Genomic DNA, 17,951 nt, shown 5'->3' on the forward strand with positions numbered 1-17,951 from the left:
TTTGGGGCAGCTCAACATCTGTATCTGATTAACGAAGCTTTTTCTTTATGAGTGGTCAGCATGGACTTCTGGGATTGAATGTTGCTATGGCAAACAGCCACTAAAAAAGACCTCTGCAGCAAAGAGGCAGGCGTGAACCACAAAAAGCAGGAAAAATACACGTTTAGATCAGCAGGGTTCAAGGGACCAAACTGGCATCGATCTAAGCAAAATAATAAAAGAACTTGAAGGTTTTGCAATCTCTATTATCCCAAAGCGAGGTAACTTGGAACAAGAGCACAAAACCAACAAAACCACCATGCGACAGAAACAAAGGCTCCCCTGTAATGTGGAGTATCCATTCCTGGCTCCAAAGTCTGAGTCCGGGAGCGGCTCGGACTTCCCTGAACATCTGAGTCATCTGCGGCAGGGAGCGGGAGGGGTCTTGTTAAAAAAATGAAGATTTTGGATCTGTAGGTCGGGGTGGACCTCAGACTCCAAGGTGTAAGGAGCTCCAAGGTAAGACTGTGTCGCTGGAATGTGGATCATACTTTGTGAGTTGGGGGTAAAGAGCTTAGAGGGTCTCAGAGTCTGCAGAACTCACTTCTGCCACCCGGTAGCTCTGGTTCACAGTCAAGTCTTCTAAGCTTGGTTCTGTCCGATGAGCCTATCTGTGCATTCCCGTCTCGCTCTAAAACCCAATATCTGTAATAAAGACTTTCTCATTCAACCCTCCATGGAGTTTCTTCTGGTAGCATTAAACGGGAAAATGAAATGCCTCTCACAGCCCCCACACCTGGGTCTCTGTAACAGGAGAATCAAGGCTCAGGCCTTCCCACACCTGTTACAGAAAGATATTGAGAGCTCTATTCAGAGGTAAAGCCACCCCCCAAAACAAATGTCTTGCAGAAAGTGATTTACGTTTGAGACTTTTTGCTTTGGACAAAAGCTGTTGGAGACTCACTTGCCAGGGCAATGGTATGCTGGGTACAGTATTAAAAGACAGCACATGACCCAATACTGTAATAACTTATAGGGGTGAGGGGGGGCGGAGCTTAGATATCTTGACCATCTAGACCTACGCTATCCAGTATGGTAGCCATTAGCCACATGTAGCTATTGAGCACAGATATAGCTAGGCTGAATTGAAAGTACATATCAGATCTTGGAGACGTGCTATAAAAAGAACCTAAAATGTCATTAATTAATTTTATATGGGTTTTAAGTTAAAATGACAGTATTTTGGGTATATTGTGAACAAACCGTTTTACTGAAATTAATTTCACCTGCTCCTTCTTACTTTTTAAATGTGCCTGCTGGAGAGATTTAAATGATATCTGTGCCTTGATGGATATTTCTACAGGGCATTGCTGATCTAGCCCCTTGCTATTCAAACTGTGGTTCTCAGACCAGTGGGATGGGTATCAGTTAGGAACCTGGGGGGGGAGAATTTTGTCACCATCTCAGACCTATTGAATTACCATGTCCCTTTTAACAAAATCCCAGGCGATTCCTGAGTACTTTCAAGTGTGACAGTTGCTGGGCTAGTTTCTCCTACAACATATTCACAGATGTACTTGGATTCTTGGTATATTTAAGTGATACACTCAAAGAGTACTGTGCTTGCTGAATTTTCTACACCAACATTCCACCTAGGCAATGGAAATATGTTTTTTAAATTTTAAATTAAAGCTATTACTATACAATATTGCTATATAAATCAAAGTTATACATAACACGTTAGGCAGACCACATATATACATGTAGGGAGGGGAATGAGAATGGAGGCTCTTTTCACTGAGGCTACCTTAGTTACTTCTGGATTTTCAGCCACCATGTATGTGAAGCTGATGTTCACTAGATCTGTGCCACTGCAAACACAAACTATCCGTCCTTCCAGATCATTCTCTGACTTTCCAACAGCTTCGAGAGCAGCCAGGATTTTGGGATCCTGTGTAGAAGTATACAAATAGGAAAAAATTGTTAGATCACAGAGCATGGAGGGAACATGCTCATTTGATGTAAAAATACACAGAAGGACAAACGTTTTCTTTCTACCGAAAAATGCCCTGATATGTAGCATTATTCTTTTTTTAAAAATTTTTTTACTGTGTTATGTTAGTCACCATAAAATACATCATTGGTTTTTGATGCAGTGTTCTAAGATTCATTGTTTATGTGCAACACCCAGTGCTCCGTGCACTACGTGCCCTCCATAATACCCACCACCTGGCTCACCCATCCCCTCATCCTAAACCCCTCTAAAACCTTCAGTTTGTTTCTCGGAGTCCACAGTCTCTCATGGTTTGTCTCCCCCTCTGATTTCCCCCCGATTCAGTTTTCCTTTTCTTCTCCCAATGTCCTCCATGTTATTCCTTATGCTCCACAAGTAAGTGAAACCATATAATTGACTCTCTCTGCTTGACTTATTTCACTCAGCATGATCTCATCTAGTCCCATCCATGTCAATGCAAACTTTGGGTATTCATCCTTTCTGATGGCTGAGTAATATTCCATTGTATATATGGACCACATCTTCTTTATCCATTTGTCTGCTGAAGAGTATCTCAGCTCTTTCCACAGTTTGGCGACTGTGGCCATTGCTGCTATGAACATTGGGGTACAGATGGCCCTTCTTTTCTCTACATCTGTCTTTGGGGTAAATACCCAGTAGTACAATACAAAGAAGGACAAATGTTTTCTTTCTGTTGAAAAATGCCCTTATATGTAGCATTATTCTAAAACATTTAGAGGGAAAAGTTGTAACACTACACACTACCTGAACTCATTTGGTAAGAAAAGCATTCTAATATTACTGACTGAGAAAAGTAGGTGCAAGGGTCTTTCTTTAGGTTCTTGGTTGCAACTATAGGAGGACCTGGAAGATGATAATGGGATGGAAAGGCTCTGACCAGGACCTGCTTGGGTCCACAGAGATCAAAGGGGCCTTTTAGCAGAGGACAGTCCCTGACGTCTCATGCCAATAAACATAGACATCAACACAGCCAGCAACCATCGGTTATTAAAAAATAAGATCGAGGGGCGCCGGGGTGGCTCAGTGAGTTAAAGCCTCTGCCTTCTGCTCAAGGCATGATCCTGGGGTCCTGGGATCGAGCCCCACATTGGGCTCTCTCCTCAGAGAGCCTGCTTCCCTTCCTCTCTCTCTGCCTGCCTCTCTGCCTACTTGTGATCTTTGTCTGTCAAATAAATAAATAAAATCTTTAAAAAAAAAAATAAGACTGAGTCTTTCAAGCAACCCAGACACAAAGAGTGAGTACGTTCATCTCCTAGAAGCCATGGCATCTTTATTTGGAATGAAGACAGTGTAAGTCTACCCTAATTAGCACGTAAAATAGCATCTTTGTCCTCCAAAAAACTCAGGAGGAAATGCCAACAGTTACATGGAAATTTTAACTAACATAAAAGAGGACAGCTTTGAAAAAGACATACAGAAACAAAATGAGGCACGCAATTTTGTTTTTCAACATCTAAAAACCTGCAGGGCTATTATGAAAAAGGGAATACATACAGTGCTTTAATATTCTAGAAAAAAGCCAGCTTCTAAACTCCCAGCACCACTATGCAAACAGCTTCTTATTCAAACAAGTCAATCACTGTGAAGAAGATTTCTATGCTCTGTCATCTTTTTCTCTCAGAGGCAAACGGAGCCTCCAAGGTGAGCCACTGGCTGCGTGCACAGGTGCACAAACATGGAACTAACCATGCCATTTAAATTTCCACATCAACCGCAGGCCAAAAGTGACTCACAGTTTGCTTAAGAAAAAAATGGCAGCAGAGGCAAGGGGTCCTTGATGCATTAATTTCTGAGTTTAGGAAACTGTTTCTTTGATGCAAGCATCTTCTCTTTGAAATGTGAGTAACGCTTCTCCCTTCTCATAGAACTGAATACAATGCAATCCAGACCACCCAATGGATGTAGGTGAGAAGACTTCTAAACCGTGTGTTCTTCACTACCGGCTGATGAGTTTGGGGCAGTGAATGCTTAAAGAACATCCCAGCACCCTTTTTCAAACTAAGTCAATCTGTGTTTAGAAGAAAAGTAAACACCAATCACCGGTACCTTGGGCGTGGCTCCCAATCGAATACTGTTGATGAGGGAACATTCTAGTACTTGTCCTTCCTGGAAAGAGAGAGTATAATACAGCAGTGAGCTGAAACCCTGCCAGACCTGCGGCACAGATGGGTGACGCAATTTTGAAGGCAATGCCAATGACAGGGAGGTAGAGAGGGAGCAAAAAACAAAGGACGGTCATCGAAACACCCAACAATCAGAAATAGTCGTGACCCCACACGTTCCATTCACTTCAAATATACTTGTCTATGTGGATGCAGGTCTGAATAATTATTTATGTTTATAAAGTGTTGTTATCTTATGCACATAATACTGTGGCTAGAGTAAAACAGCATTAAATGTGAGTGTGTACATGTAATATTAAGTGAGTACCGTGCTTTTATAGGATTCCAATTCTACTTCATTAAACTCAGTTCACAGATTCATTTAATGTGGGCACTGTGCTCTGTATTGAGTGAAGTCCCGGAGTGTAACAAGATGAACACGCTCTTAATGCAGCTCTGAGACTCAGCTTGAAACTCTCTTCTTCTAGGAAACCTTCCTAATTCCCAAGATTACATCAGATCTGCCTGTTTTAACTCTTGTAACAACCTGACCTCTTTCACAACATTCAATGACTTGTATCTTTTTTTTTTTTTTTAATTTTTTAAATTTTTTTTTTAAATTTTTTTTTAAAAATTTTTTTTTTTTTCTTTTTTACAGATAGAGAGAGAGAGAGAGAGAGATTACAAGTAGGCAGAGCAGCAGCCAGAGAGGGGAGGAAGCAGGCTCCCTGCCAAGCAGAGAGCCCGATACGGGGCTCGATCCCAGAGACCCTGAGATCATGACCTGAGCTGAAGGCAGAGGCTTAACCCACTGAGCCACCCAGGCGCCCCGTATCTTTTTTTTTTTGAATGCCTCCTTCTTCTCCCAGATTGGAATTTATGAGGTCTAGGACAGTATTTCCAACGCCTGCCGTAGGGGAGCACGTTTTAAAAATCTTGAATAAATAAGTAAGTGTAGGGGTCCATGCCCTTAAGAGGCCTTCTGCCTACTCGTTGAGAAATATAATGGTTTAAATCAGACAGCAGGAAAGAACAACTTGCCTTACCTTGCCTTCACTCCTCCAGGTCAGAAAGAAGCCAAATTCATCCACTTTGAAGAGGCAGTTGGGTTCAAACACAAAAGATTCCTGTTAAAAAAGAAATGTGTTGATCTGTATGACTCAGCCCCATTTTGAATCTAACAGAAATGCAAATATCTTTTAAGTCTCTAAATGAGGGAAAATGAGAAATCAGCCTCTTGCATCCTAAATCTAATGACCACATTTCCTATTATGGGATAGTTTCATCTTAAAATCTCTTTGCATTCACTTCTGTATTGAAAAGACTGATCAACTTTATACAGCATTTTCCTCTAGAGTAGCTTTAAGGACAAAACACACTGATGTCCTGTAGGTCATAGAGAAGAAATTCTTCCATGACCTGGAAGGAAGAAGGACTCCCAGATTCCAGACAACTGGTCTTCCCCCACAAAAGAACAATTGTTGCCTATATTTAATATAATGTAAAAAATCAGATTTTTTTTTTTAAAGTCACTGATTTTGTTTGTCTACATCTTTCAGCATTCAGATGTTCACTCGGAAAATTTCTGAGATTTTTGCTTTTACATTCAACCTTATGTGGTATCCTCTAAACCAGGACTCAAGCAGGATTTTGAGCTAAGCAAATTATAGTCCTTGGACCAGCAGCATCAACATCATCTGGGAGCTTGACTCAACTGTGGAGTCTAGGGATCCAGCCCAGATGAACCGAACCAGAGTCTCTGGGAGCACAGCCCAGAAATCTGCATTCCAACAACCCCTCCAGGTGATTCTAAGGCAGGCTAAAGTTTGAGAACCACTGCTGTGGTCTTAGACACCAGAAACTCTGTGGAAACTTAGAGAATCAAAATTTGCATCAAGAAGGAATGTTAGGGGACGCCTGGGTGGCTCAGTGGGTTAAGCCTTTGCCTTCAGCTCAGGTCATGATCTCAGGGTCCTGGGATCGAGCCCCGCATCGGGCTCCCTGCTCCGCGGGAAGCCTGCTTCTCCTTCTCCCGCTTCCCCTGATTGTATTCCCTCTTTCATTCTCTCTCTCTCTGTGTCAAATAAATAAATAAAATCTAAAAAAAAAGAAGAAGAAGAAGGAATGTTAGGCCCCACATGCAGGGGTTTGGGACAGCTATGCTGTACTTTCCAAAACATTTCTGGTCTTTAGAAGGAAAGTACCATCGTGCTTATGAGCACCAGGTAAATTCTGTATCAGTAAAAGAAAAAGTGTATTCAGGAAATGAACCCAGATGCCCTCTGTTCTCTGATGGTATTGCACCAAGCCTTGGCACTCCTGTATCAACAAATCCACACTTCCTTCTCAGGATGTAAAGAAGTCGTCTTCCTTGATAATTACGGGACCAACAATAGGGAGCCTGTCTGCCACATGTGGATCAGGGCAGTGATTTAAAACAAAGAGTAAATTATAGGATTAAGACTTTAAGGGTAGTTCAGACTTACAGTTTCACCCATCAAAACATATCTTTCTAAATTTCAGGGAAGCAGCAGCATTCATCAAGGTAAAGCCAATGTCAAGAGGCTGGGCCACCATAAGGTATCAGGATTTAGAGTCCCCGGGGCCTGGAACAAAGCCAGCCTTCAAATTTGTTTGGGTAGTCTTCTGACAGGTGAAGAATATCATACATATTTCAACTGTGTACCAGATGCATGCCAAGTGCTGCAAATATAGCAATGAAAAATACAAAGAATGGGGGCATGGTATGACCTTTGCCTTTGGAAACAAAACCCAGTTCTGCCATTTGTTTTTTATCATCTCCTAGAAAGGCCCTTCTAAGTCTCAGAATCCTTATCTAATAGAGATATTTACACATATGTTTCAGGCTTGTAGGAATTAAGTGAGTTGATAAATATAAAGTGTTTGACAGAGTTATGATTCAGTGAATGGTAGCTACTATCAGCAATGAATGCCTCAAATATGCATTTGTGATAACAGATTACTAACAACATGACATTGCCAGTATATGACCCACAAAGATGGCCCTTTTGGATGGTTCAAGTTTTTTCCAGGAGCTCACACTCTGGATGGGTCTTAGACAATGGGTCGTAGTTATCCAGGTGAAACAGCATGCTGAGCAGAGGGAGAAGCGTTTGCAAGGACATGTACACCTGACCTGACATTGGGAACTTTGGAGGAATTGTAGTGGTTAGAACATCTCAAGGGAAGAGCAGCAGATAAGACTGGACACATGAATAGGGCTAGATCAGAAGGGTGTTTCATGCCACACAAAAGGTATTAAACTTGACCAAAAGGCCACAGGGAGTCTTATTATCATTACTGATAGAGACACAAGAATCACTAACTAAACTATGAGAATGAACACATTTTAGAAGATTTCCCAAGCAGTATCTTAATGGCGGTACAGAATTCTGGTGCATAACGTTCCAAGGTCTGTCCTAAAATGGCATTTGCAGAGTAGACCCACAGTGAATCAGCTACCATCGTTATTACTTATTTATGTGCACCCTCTCCTTTTCCAAATAAGGATTTGAAATTATCCATGAAATATACATGATAAATAAGAATGGTTTTACAACTTACTTTGAGGTGGAACTTTCAGTTCCTTGGCCTCCTTAACTGTAATGATTTCTTTTTCTTTCTCTGTCAGTTACAAAGTACCCCCAGGGCTGATTACCACCACCTTGAAATTTCAGTTCCTAATGTCCCACTCTTGGACCACATCACCTGATCTCTCTAGTCCCTACCTTGACAGTACCCATTCTCCTATATCCATCTGACTTCAAAACTTCTTACTTGTTAACCTTGCTGATCACTCACTGTCCACCAGACTTCTCTCTCCTTTTACTTCCACCCTTGTCTAGCTCATTTCCATGGTCTAGTATCACAGTCATTCCCTCACAGATACCCTCAATCCCCTAACCTCATTTCTGATTTCTTAGTCACAGAGCCAAGTCCATGTTATCCATATTTTACCACTGAAATTGATGAAGAAAATCACAGAACCGGATTGACAAGCTTGAGTTGACATTCAAGATCACAAACGTCACATGAATAGTCAACAATGACTTCCAGATTTATTAATTCTTTCTTAAAAGTTTCCCAGCCCTATGAAAGGACTACTTCATGGCTTCTTCTCAAACTCCTTTAGTTCCAGTAATTACCATGCTTCACTGAGTGAAGAAAACCCATCCAGTAAGAACCTCTCTCCTTCCCTCCTCATGAAGCATACTTTCTCTGAACAGAGGTCTGCCCACCCTCTGCCATTTCTGCTCCAGATGTAATCCTCTTTCACTCATACAAGGACGGCAGTCTTTCATTCATCACCATCCAATACACATCAGCTTTTCGTTTCTCTGCCGGATCATTCCTGGCAGCACACACATGTTCTAGCTTTTCCCACTGCTTCTTTCACTTATTACCTTATGTCTCTGATCCCCTTTAGGGTATATCTTGAAAAATTTGCCCATATTCTCTGCCTGTACCACCTCTCCTCCATACTATCTTTGATCTTCCATCTGCCTTCTGTTCCTGCCTCCCTAATTTCTTTGGTCGGGTTTACCAGGGCTTTCATGCAGCCAAATGCCACACACATATTCTTTTTCTCATCTGATTTGATCTCTGAATGGCAGACTATTCCCTCCTTCTTGAAACACTCTCCCACCTTGCTTTTGCATACCATTCCTTTAGTCTTTCTTCCTTCTATACTCAGCTTCTACATGCTGTCCAGGACTTGGTTCTGAGAATTCTCATGGCCACGATGTTCCTAGATCTCCCTTAAACCCCTGGTTTCAATACCATCTATTTCTTGAAGACTCCCAAATTTATAACAGCATCCCAGTCCTCTCTGAGTTCCAAACTTTACTCTCTACTTGACATCTCCACTCAGATGTCTCCAAATTAAATGCCCATAGCAGAATGCTTTATTCCCTAGCCTCTCTCTAAGCCTTTCCAGCATTAAGACATTAAGTTCAAATAATATCCCCTGTATCTACTGATTTATGGAAACTGAGTCATCCTTGACTTTCCCCTCTCACTTCATTAATGAGTCTCCTTCATATTTTAGATATATCCATTTTTACTCCATCTCACCACCACCTTGATCCAAACCATCATCATTGCACCCAAGGACTGATCTTCTCACCTCTATTCTTTCTTCCTACAGCAGCCAGATCGACTCTTTAAACTTTTCATCAGTTCATTAAAACCGTTCAGTGGATTCCTGCATTAATTAGGGTAAAATCCTACTCCTTACCAAACGTCCTAGACAAGCTGGATCCTTTGGACTGTATATCCTGTCATTTTCCATTGCTTTCCTTCTTCTTCACTATAGCCATGGGAACTCTTTTCCTTGAACTCCTCAAGTTCTTTCCAGCCTCAGGGTCTTTGTGCTTGCACCTTCTCCCTCCCAGAAACCCTTTCCTTCTGCCCTTAGCATAGCTGGCTCCTCTTCATCCTAGGGACCTTGCCTTAATTAACTTATCTTCAGAGGGGCTTCCCTAACCTCCTTAAAATGTATCTCATGTTTTAGTCTCTATTACAGTATCTCGATTATTTCCTTGCCTGCACCAATCACAGTCTGCCATTATAGTGATCGGTTGATTGTCTGGCTTTCACACCAGAGTATAACCTCTACGAGGGCAGAATCCTTGAGACATTCTTATTCATACCTGCATTCCAAGTGACTAGCACAGCAAAAGCACCCTGAAACCAAACTCATGCACTAAAAAATCAATGAACACATGATCTCCTGTTTCAAACAAAATAGCTTTCAGCAGGCCAGTCTATAAAACAGATAAACAAGAAATTACTAAAACTGAGGGGGCTGTAGCAAGCCCGGAACCCATCACGGTCAGTCCTTGGAAGGCTGCCATGGACAGATGCACAAATCCAAGGGCACTGCATTGAGGCTGTCTGCCTAGCATGGGGACTCCTGTTTTAAATTCATACAAGCTCATCTCAGAGTTTTGGTGTCTCTTTGAGGCACCTCCTGGAAACTCCCTTGGACCAGGAGCACTGTGTGAGTGCCCTTCAAAGAAATCATTTTCAAAACAGCACAAAGAATGTGCGCAAGGAGAAGACAAGTAAGATAGTAAAGTAAAATAAGCTTAAAATTAAAGCTCCAGAAAGGCTTGTCATAAGATCCTAAACAGTTAATAGAAGATACCAATTTGGCTCTGGGCTCCCTAGCAACAAAAGCAAAAAGGGGAAAAATATTATTGACCAGGAACCCTTAGAATTCACAGATTAAAACACGTTGGGGGTCAGGAGAGGCAGTTGCCAGAAAAGAATTCTCTGTGAGAGGCTCCAAGAAGCTCTGACCAATGCTACAGACAAGGTTCCCAGTAAAGAAGCCCACAGTAATGTCGTCCACTCTGGCCACAAGTCTCGCGGACTAAACGTGTTCAAACTACCCATAACAGTCAGAAAACAAAGCGAGGGAGCATGAGGCAATCGTCTGAAAGGAATGGAAACACAATCTCTTTGTTTGTCTCCACTCCCAGGAACACACAGAAGAACCTGGCCCTCGGGGTGAGCGAGCATACAGTCCTTAGTCTTTTTTCCCTACCAGCAGTGTTAAATTTCACACGGATACCCACTGACCACAACTTGGGTCGTGGCCCCATGACCTGGCAGAGGCAGTACTACCCTCAGTCCCCTTCTCGGGGAGAACTTGCCTCCAGACTTGGAGCATGGCTGTGGAGGTCATGAAAGGAAGCCGGCTTCTCTCTCCTCTGCCAATCTGTTTGTTTTGCAGTTAGCAAATGGAACTGGGATTCTCTGGTAAGGAAACAAACCAAAACAGAACTTCCTCCAGGAGGCTCAGAGTTTCAGTTCTCACAGGATTCTGTTAAAATTCGCCACAGTCACACTTTAGAGCTCAAGGACTCGTTAACTCCTCCAGCCAGGCTCACTCTTTCCTCAAGCCACTGGGAGAGACAGGATGAAAGGTACAGCAGCTCCTTTGGTGAGACTGTGGACAAGTTGGGGACCAGGGTGGGGCACGCTGTTTGAGAGGCAAGAAGGATCACTTTTTCTGGAATCGCTATAGCTAGAAACTTTCTCTGCCTCAAGGATCCCTGCTTTGAGAGGCTTGTGCCGTGATGGGCTTCCCGAGCACTTCCCTCGTTTCATCAAGGATAGAGTATATTTAAAAGCTGTGTGCCTCCATATTATTTTTAGCCTATTTTTCCCACTTAACACATGCCACTGCAGCATTATTCAATATTACGACCTAGCTTTCAAAGATTCAAGTCGCTTTCAAAATGACATAGGTTAGGGGCACTTGGGTGACTCTGTTGGTTAAGCATCTGCTTTCAGCTCAGGTCATGATCTCAGGGTCCTGGGATCAAGTCCCACGTCAGACTCTCTGCTCAGCAGCAAGTCTGCTTCTCCCTCCTCCTCTGTCCTTCTGCCCACTTGTGCTCTCTCTCTCAAATAAATAAATCTTTAAAAAAATAACATAGATTAAAATATTTTTCCTTTGTTTCAAGTTTAAAAGTCTTTTGATTAAACAAAATTTAAGCCCATTTCTTATAAGGAACGGCAGAAGTCTGGGCAGGGGGAGTACTCTAGAGAAGGCAGGTATTCCCAGGGGGTTTCAAGACAGCAGGTGGTTGAGTTTATTTTGCTTGTGTTCTTTCTTACCTTTGCTCTCCTGCCTCTCACCCACCATCATTTTTACCCAGGTGAAATGCTATACCTTTCTACTGTGGGGTCTATATCATCAAACAGGGAAAGGTCAAATCTTACCACCAGCTAGGGATAGGGATTTTGGATTGGGTAATCAATGCATCAACTCCACTTTATTTAAACATTAGCCGCTTGTGATTGATGGGTAGATTGGGAGACACAGAAAAGTGAGATGGGTGGGGACGATCTCATTCCAGCAGAAGTCCCCTACTTTCGGAGGAAGAAGAGGACCCTCATAGAGAAGTGGTGCTGGAGGGTGGCTCAGTCGGTTAAGTGTTTGCCTTTGGCTCAGGTCATGATTCTAAGATCCTGGGATCTAGTCCCACATTGGGCTCCCTGCTCAGCAGGAAGCCTGCTTCTCCCTTCGCCTGCCTCTCCCCCTGCTTGTACTCTCTCTCTGACAAATAAATAAATAAAATCTTCAAAAGGAAAAAAAAGAAAAAAAGGAGGTGGTTCTTGGCTCCAAAGCCAGCCTCCCCACCAGGCATCTGCTGGAGAATCTTGGTGGTGGTGCTGCCCGACCTCACCAAGCTTCACTTTTCCCATCTGTAAGTTGAGAACATGGATGCCAATCTCACAGAGCTCTCAAAATTGAGAAAGCCCCAAGTGCCTGGGACAAGGCAAGCACTGAATGAATTGTAGTAGCTATTAGAAAACAGAGTACTATTTAACTTGGACTAGGGTGCAAGACATTTCACAAATATGAGCTCATTTAAATCTGCCAACTCAGGAAGGTTTTAGACTAGATCAACCCTGCCCGATTGATTTTCCATATGCAAATGCTGGTGATGGGCACAGTCCAACACGGTAGCCATGAGAACCACATGGAGCCATGAAACACTTGAAACGTAGCTAGTGCAACAGAAGTGAATTTTTAATCGTAATTCATTTTCATTTAAAGAGCCACAGGAAATAAATAAATAATATATATATATATATATATATTTTTTTTTAAGTAAAAATAAATAAATAAATAAAGAGCCACAGGTGGTCAGTGGTTACCATATTGGAGAACACAGTTGTAGAGATAAGGGGAAATTTTTTCAGAAAAGACTAAGTTATTTAAAGCCATAGGTGATAGGTATCAGACCCAGGATGCAAATTGGTTTCTTGGATTCCAGAGCCCGTGCTTGTTCTACTTTGTCAGCAGTGACCAAACAGATCCCCCTCTGCTTGTCACCGATGGATGACTGGATGATCAGTAAATGAATACTGCTTTTGTAGGCTCCAACTTTAGGGACACATGGGGCTCACTGTCCTTGTTTTCCGGTTTGTTAAGAACTGACAGGAAGAAAAAAAATGACTTCATTAAGAATGGAGAGAGACAAGGGACATCTGAGTTAGGGCCAGGCCATGGTGGGGCGGGGGGTCTTATCAAACATCGATAATGTATAAACCCCTACCACAAAAACAGATGAGCTTGGGAGGGGCCTTAGGTGGGAGACACAAGTGGAATCTGGGATAGTTAACCAAAAGCTCCTGCTTTCTATCAGATCCTGGAATCCCAGAGCCCGAGTGATGCCACGTGGCCTATTTGTTTCAGTTCTTTATTCCAGAGGAATTGGCTAAGCTCTGTAGTTAGCAGCGGCAGATCCTTTCTCATTCTGCACAAACACTTCCTCTTTCAGATAGAATCACAATCTTTTTTTATTTTATATTTTACTTTTCCAAGTTAGAACTAAAGCCCTTGGTGATGACATTCTATCATCAGAATGATTTATAGACCGCTGTAGCAGATGGGTCCTTAAGTTGTTTTTACCCTCGTGGGTCTGCTTTCCCCTCGTGGGTCTGCTTTCCCCTTGGAAGAATCCAGAATGTTCATTCCATGTGTTAATCTCCCTTCTAATTTATAGACCTCATGAGAATGATGGGACTCTAGGCTTCTCAGCTCACATGCCATAGAGCAGCAGGAGGACCCCGGTCATGGCTGCCCCACCTCGAACCCTCGTGACACGCTACCACCTTGTGAAGAGATCTGTCCCATAACACAAGAGCATTTGCAGCTTTAGTCTTCCTTTCCATGGCCTTTGATTCTTCGGGCAGAATGTCCCTCCTGGATTACGTTGTTCAAATTTCATATAGATCTTTGCTCCTCTCTCTAAGGTTCAGACAGAAACCAAGAAGGATATATAGTCTTGGTGTCGCGAAAAGCAACCCAAAATGCGTCTGTGGCACCAACTGCCCAAAGTTCCGCATCTGTCCCTCGGTGCCAGCGACCCCTAGCGGAGATGCGCAGTATTACTGAGCACCGGTGGATGCCCCCCGCCCTCCGTACACATTCATCGGCTCACCTCCCCGCACTCCTACAAGAGAGGTACTATGCTTATTCCTGTTTGACAGAGAAGACCCTCGAGGCGCAGGAAGGAAGCATCTTGACCAGTATGGTACAGCTGGTGGGGCAGAGCTGGGACCGCCACTCCACCGAAGCACACCCCTGAATCACACCTGCGCCCAGGCTGGTAAGTGAGAGCGGCCCTGTCAGGATGGGCCCAGGGAACTGCTCAGCAGTCCCATCTGGAGGCCCCACTGTTCTCCCTGTCGCTGAATGCCTGCAGCCATCGCTGGGGTTAGAAGGACGCTGGGAGCTCTTGAGGTTTAATTACCGCATTTCTGAACCCTCCCTTTGACGTACCCCCGCCCCCCCCCCAGACCATCCCTCACTGCCCGCCACCTGCACAGATGGTATGTATTACCAGGGTGGGAGAGAAGGGGCTTTTCCACTGCCCTGCATCATGTCAGAGTGTGTTCTGGGATCCTAGTACCAAGGAAAACGGTTTGTCCTGATCTGTTGCTTCCCTTGCAATCTAGTGGACATGGCGAGTCCTGCAACTGCCTTTCCTGCGTCGCTTTGACCACCAGAATCGTAAGTAGTCACTCCGCAGCTCACTTATTCCAACTTCCTAGAACGTTCTGGCTGCTCCCCTGCTTATTTTCCTGCTAATTTGATGTCTTTCGCATGGTTCTTTTTCAGGCACCCTCTTCAGCCTAAATACCGGTTCCATTCATTTTTTTCTGGTGGTACCTATTTCTGCATGACAGCTTACTTTGGGATATGGAAGAAACGTGTATAAATAAGCACAGAAACCACTTCAAGAACATCAGAGGGGCACCTGTGTGGCTCAGTCTGTTAAGTGTCTGCCTTCAGCTCAGGTCAAGATCTCAGGGTCCTGGGATTGAGCCCCATGTCAGGCTCCCTGCTCAGCAGCAAGTCTGTTTTCTCTCTCTCCCTCTGCCACCTACCCCCCTGCTCATGCCATATCAAATATATAAATAAAATCTTTTTTTTAAAAAGCATCCCAGAAATTACTGGTGTTTTGCATTGGTTTTGGGGTCAGATAGACCAGATCCAACTATGGCTGGCTCCATTTCTCCATTGCTAAAAGCAGGGATAACCAAAAATAATTCCCATCTCACAGGTTACCTCTGGGCATTCAAGTGCTTGATGCATAATCTGAACCCTAGTAAATTATCACTGATTATTAATAACACAATAATAATAATAATATTGTGCCAGTATCAATTACAATTCATCATCCAAGAAGAAAGGTAAACATCACCATCCCTCCCTTATGGATGAGTAAACTGATCCTAACTGAGGTTAGCAAGCTGTCCGAGAGGACCCAGATAATAAGCTGTGAGCTCTATCCATATTGTGGTAGGAAGAGCATTTCTGTCATGTGGATCCTTCCGAGCAATGCTATCACAGCGTGCTTATCTCCACCGACCCAGGAGGCACATCTGGGAGTCTAAGCATGGTGGAAACCCAGCTTTGTAAATTTCTATTGCACTAGACTCAGTGAAATTCCATTTTTTGCCCACGGAAGTCAGGTTGTGTTTGTTTTCTGCCTGAGCTAGCCTCGGGCTCTATCAGGCACAGAGGTTTTGTCCTCAGAACACAGTTTTAGTTTCTGCCTTCTTCACCGGCCATGCTGGGGAACAGTGACCCAAGGAGATAATGTGGGGCTTGGGCGTCCCCCCTTCCACCCCTGCACCTCCCTGACATGGTGGATCATACTCTCAGATGGTGAGAGGGCAACCCAGGGAATCATCTGGCAAACTTCGCAAGGTGCTAGAGACCGACTGTCTATGGTAACTTCTGAATTCCAGAGAAACAAAAATGAAACGTTCTCCCCCTCCATAACCAGCTGTGAGCACATAACCTGCTCATTTCAGCAATGATAGAGATAAAGTGAACCCTTCTGGTATCAACTGGAAAAGTTTCATCCACTCATTTCATCTTATTCTTTCCTCAGAAATAAAGACTATCATCAACTTTCCAAGCAACCTGGGCTTGGAACAGCCAATGAAGGATACTAAAAAGCAGCAAGGGGAAAACACAACACCTTTCCTGCTCCTTCATGTTCTAGATTTTTTAAAAACCCTGAAATGTGGCCCGATGATTCTTATTATCAGCAAGATCTCTGACATATCGTTCGCTGTGAGAATCTGTGGTCAGCTCAAGTAGGGTTTGAATTTGGGAGGCAGAGAGTGAGGGCACGCATGGGTGAGATACCTAAGAGTCAAACTGTTTCTGTTTATAATACAGACATGAGTAGTCGTGAAGTCCCACTTTCCCTTTTACTTCCAGATAAAGACGTTAAATCCATGGGGTTCAATTTTTAAGGTCTGCCGTTTAGCGATGCTGGACTCTAGGTCAGTCTCCGTCCCTCTTCCACCCTGAAGCACCTCTGATGTGGAGATTCTGAGGCCAAATGTGGATGGTCAGGCTCTACGAGAGCTGTTGTGTTGTGTTGTGTTGTGTCATGTTATGTTGTGTTGTCTTAAGACAATGGGACAGGCTCCCTGATTCTTGCCATGGGACACCTGAAGCAATTATTCCCAGGATATTCAGCGAACACCTTCTCTGCTTACAGAAGGAAGAGCAAAGTCTAGGAAACATTCTTTCAAGAGGAGTGGGTGGTCACTCAAAGTAACTCACTTGGACAGGGAAACTGTCATGTTCATCAAAACTTAACAACTTAGTAGCCTTAGCAACTAAAATAAGGAAAAATTAAAGAAGACCATCTTACACAGGACTGGGGAGGAAAATAACTGGTTTTATAATAGATGTTTACAACAAACTTTTTTTTTTAAGATTTTATTTATTTATTTGACAGAGAGAGAGAGATCACAAGTAGGCAGAGAGGCAGACAGAGAGAGTAGGGGAAAGCAGACTCCCCGCTGAGCAGGGAGCCCGATGTGGGGCTCGATCCCAGGACCCTGAGACCATGACCTGAGCTGAAGGCAGAGGCTTAACCCACTGAGCCACCCAGGCACCCCTGTTTACAACAAATATTAAAATAAAAATGTGCCCTTCCTCCCATTTCCCTTCCCGTACCCTCAAAGGTTCTCTCCCTTGAGCAAACCCTAGGCTACTCTGAATCTTCTTCCCGACTAGACCTCCACTGTCTGTCTTGGCTGTGATTGATTGTTAGCAGGAATCCTGCTAAGTTGCTTTAGCCAGACCCTCCGACCCTCAATATCTGGGCACCTTTGCTATCTGATCCGGCGTCTCAGCCTCCACCATCTGCAGGTGACCTCCACCTGCTGCTCTTTGGCTATACGGCCCCCTTTCCTCCTTGTGTTCAGAGTTGGGCTCAACCTCTCCCCAAGTACCGCATACCCCCCATTGTAGTCATCTCCTGAACAAAGTATGCCCAATCATTCTTTAACGAGTGAGTGTCAGGAATGGCTTTTTTTTTTTAATGCCCTCACCACACCCAGTTACTCTAAGAACAACAGGAGATGTGCTTTGCTGAAGGGCCTGAAGCATGCCCACAAGCCGGAAAATCCTTTTCAGTAAAGCACTTCTCATTAAACCACAATTTGTTCCAGAATAATAAACTGCACTGAGCAAATGATTAAAAATATGACACAGGGGGTGCCTGGGTGGCTCAGTTGGTTAAGTGTCTGACTCCTGGTTTCCCCTTAGGTTATGATCTCAGGGTCAGGTGTAGGGCTCTGTGCTGGGCATGGAGACTTCTTAAGATTCTCTCTCTCTCCTTCTCCCTCTGTACCTCCCCTTTGTCCAGCTCACACTCACTAGGGCTCTCTTAAGAAAAAGGAAAGAAAGAAATAGAGTGACAGAGAAGACATATCTGAAGAAGCAGGTCAAGGGAAGAATGTTTTGAGCTACTGCT

The 17,951-nt window shown here is 43.7% G+C and overlaps 1 protein-coding gene and 1 long non-coding RNA gene across 13 annotated transcripts in view; one reads left to right on the top strand and one right to left on the bottom strand.

Moving 5' to 3' along the window:
• PLCB4 (phospholipase C beta 4) overlaps positions 1-17,951 on the bottom strand; it is a 420,401-nt gene that overhangs the window by 123,340 nt on the left and 279,110 nt on the right. For all 12 annotated transcript variants that reach the window (XM_045980886.1, XM_045980883.1, XM_045980895.1 and 9 more), the window contains 3 exons: positions 5,163-5,243; positions 4,061-4,120; positions 1,787-1,930 (listed from right to left, as the gene is read on the bottom strand). In XM_045980886.1, the coding sequence (XP_045836842.1) occupies positions 1,787-1,930; positions 4,061-4,120; positions 5,163-5,243 (285 nt within the window). The remainder of the gene's footprint in view (positions 1-1,786; positions 1,931-4,060; positions 4,121-5,162; positions 5,244-17,951) is intronic.
• Positions 14,146-14,905, top strand: LOC123926765. The gene is made up of 3 exons (XR_006815307.1): positions 14,146-14,270; positions 14,620-14,674; positions 14,783-14,905. It is a non-coding gene; the product is annotated as an uncharacterized LOC123926765 (long non-coding RNA).

The sequence above is a fragment of the Meles meles genome, chromosome 16 (genome assembly GCF_922984935.1).
Source record: "Meles meles chromosome 16, mMelMel3.1 paternal haplotype, whole genome shotgun sequence".
Taxonomy (NCBI): Eukaryota; Metazoa; Chordata; class Mammalia; order Carnivora; family Mustelidae; genus Meles; species Meles meles.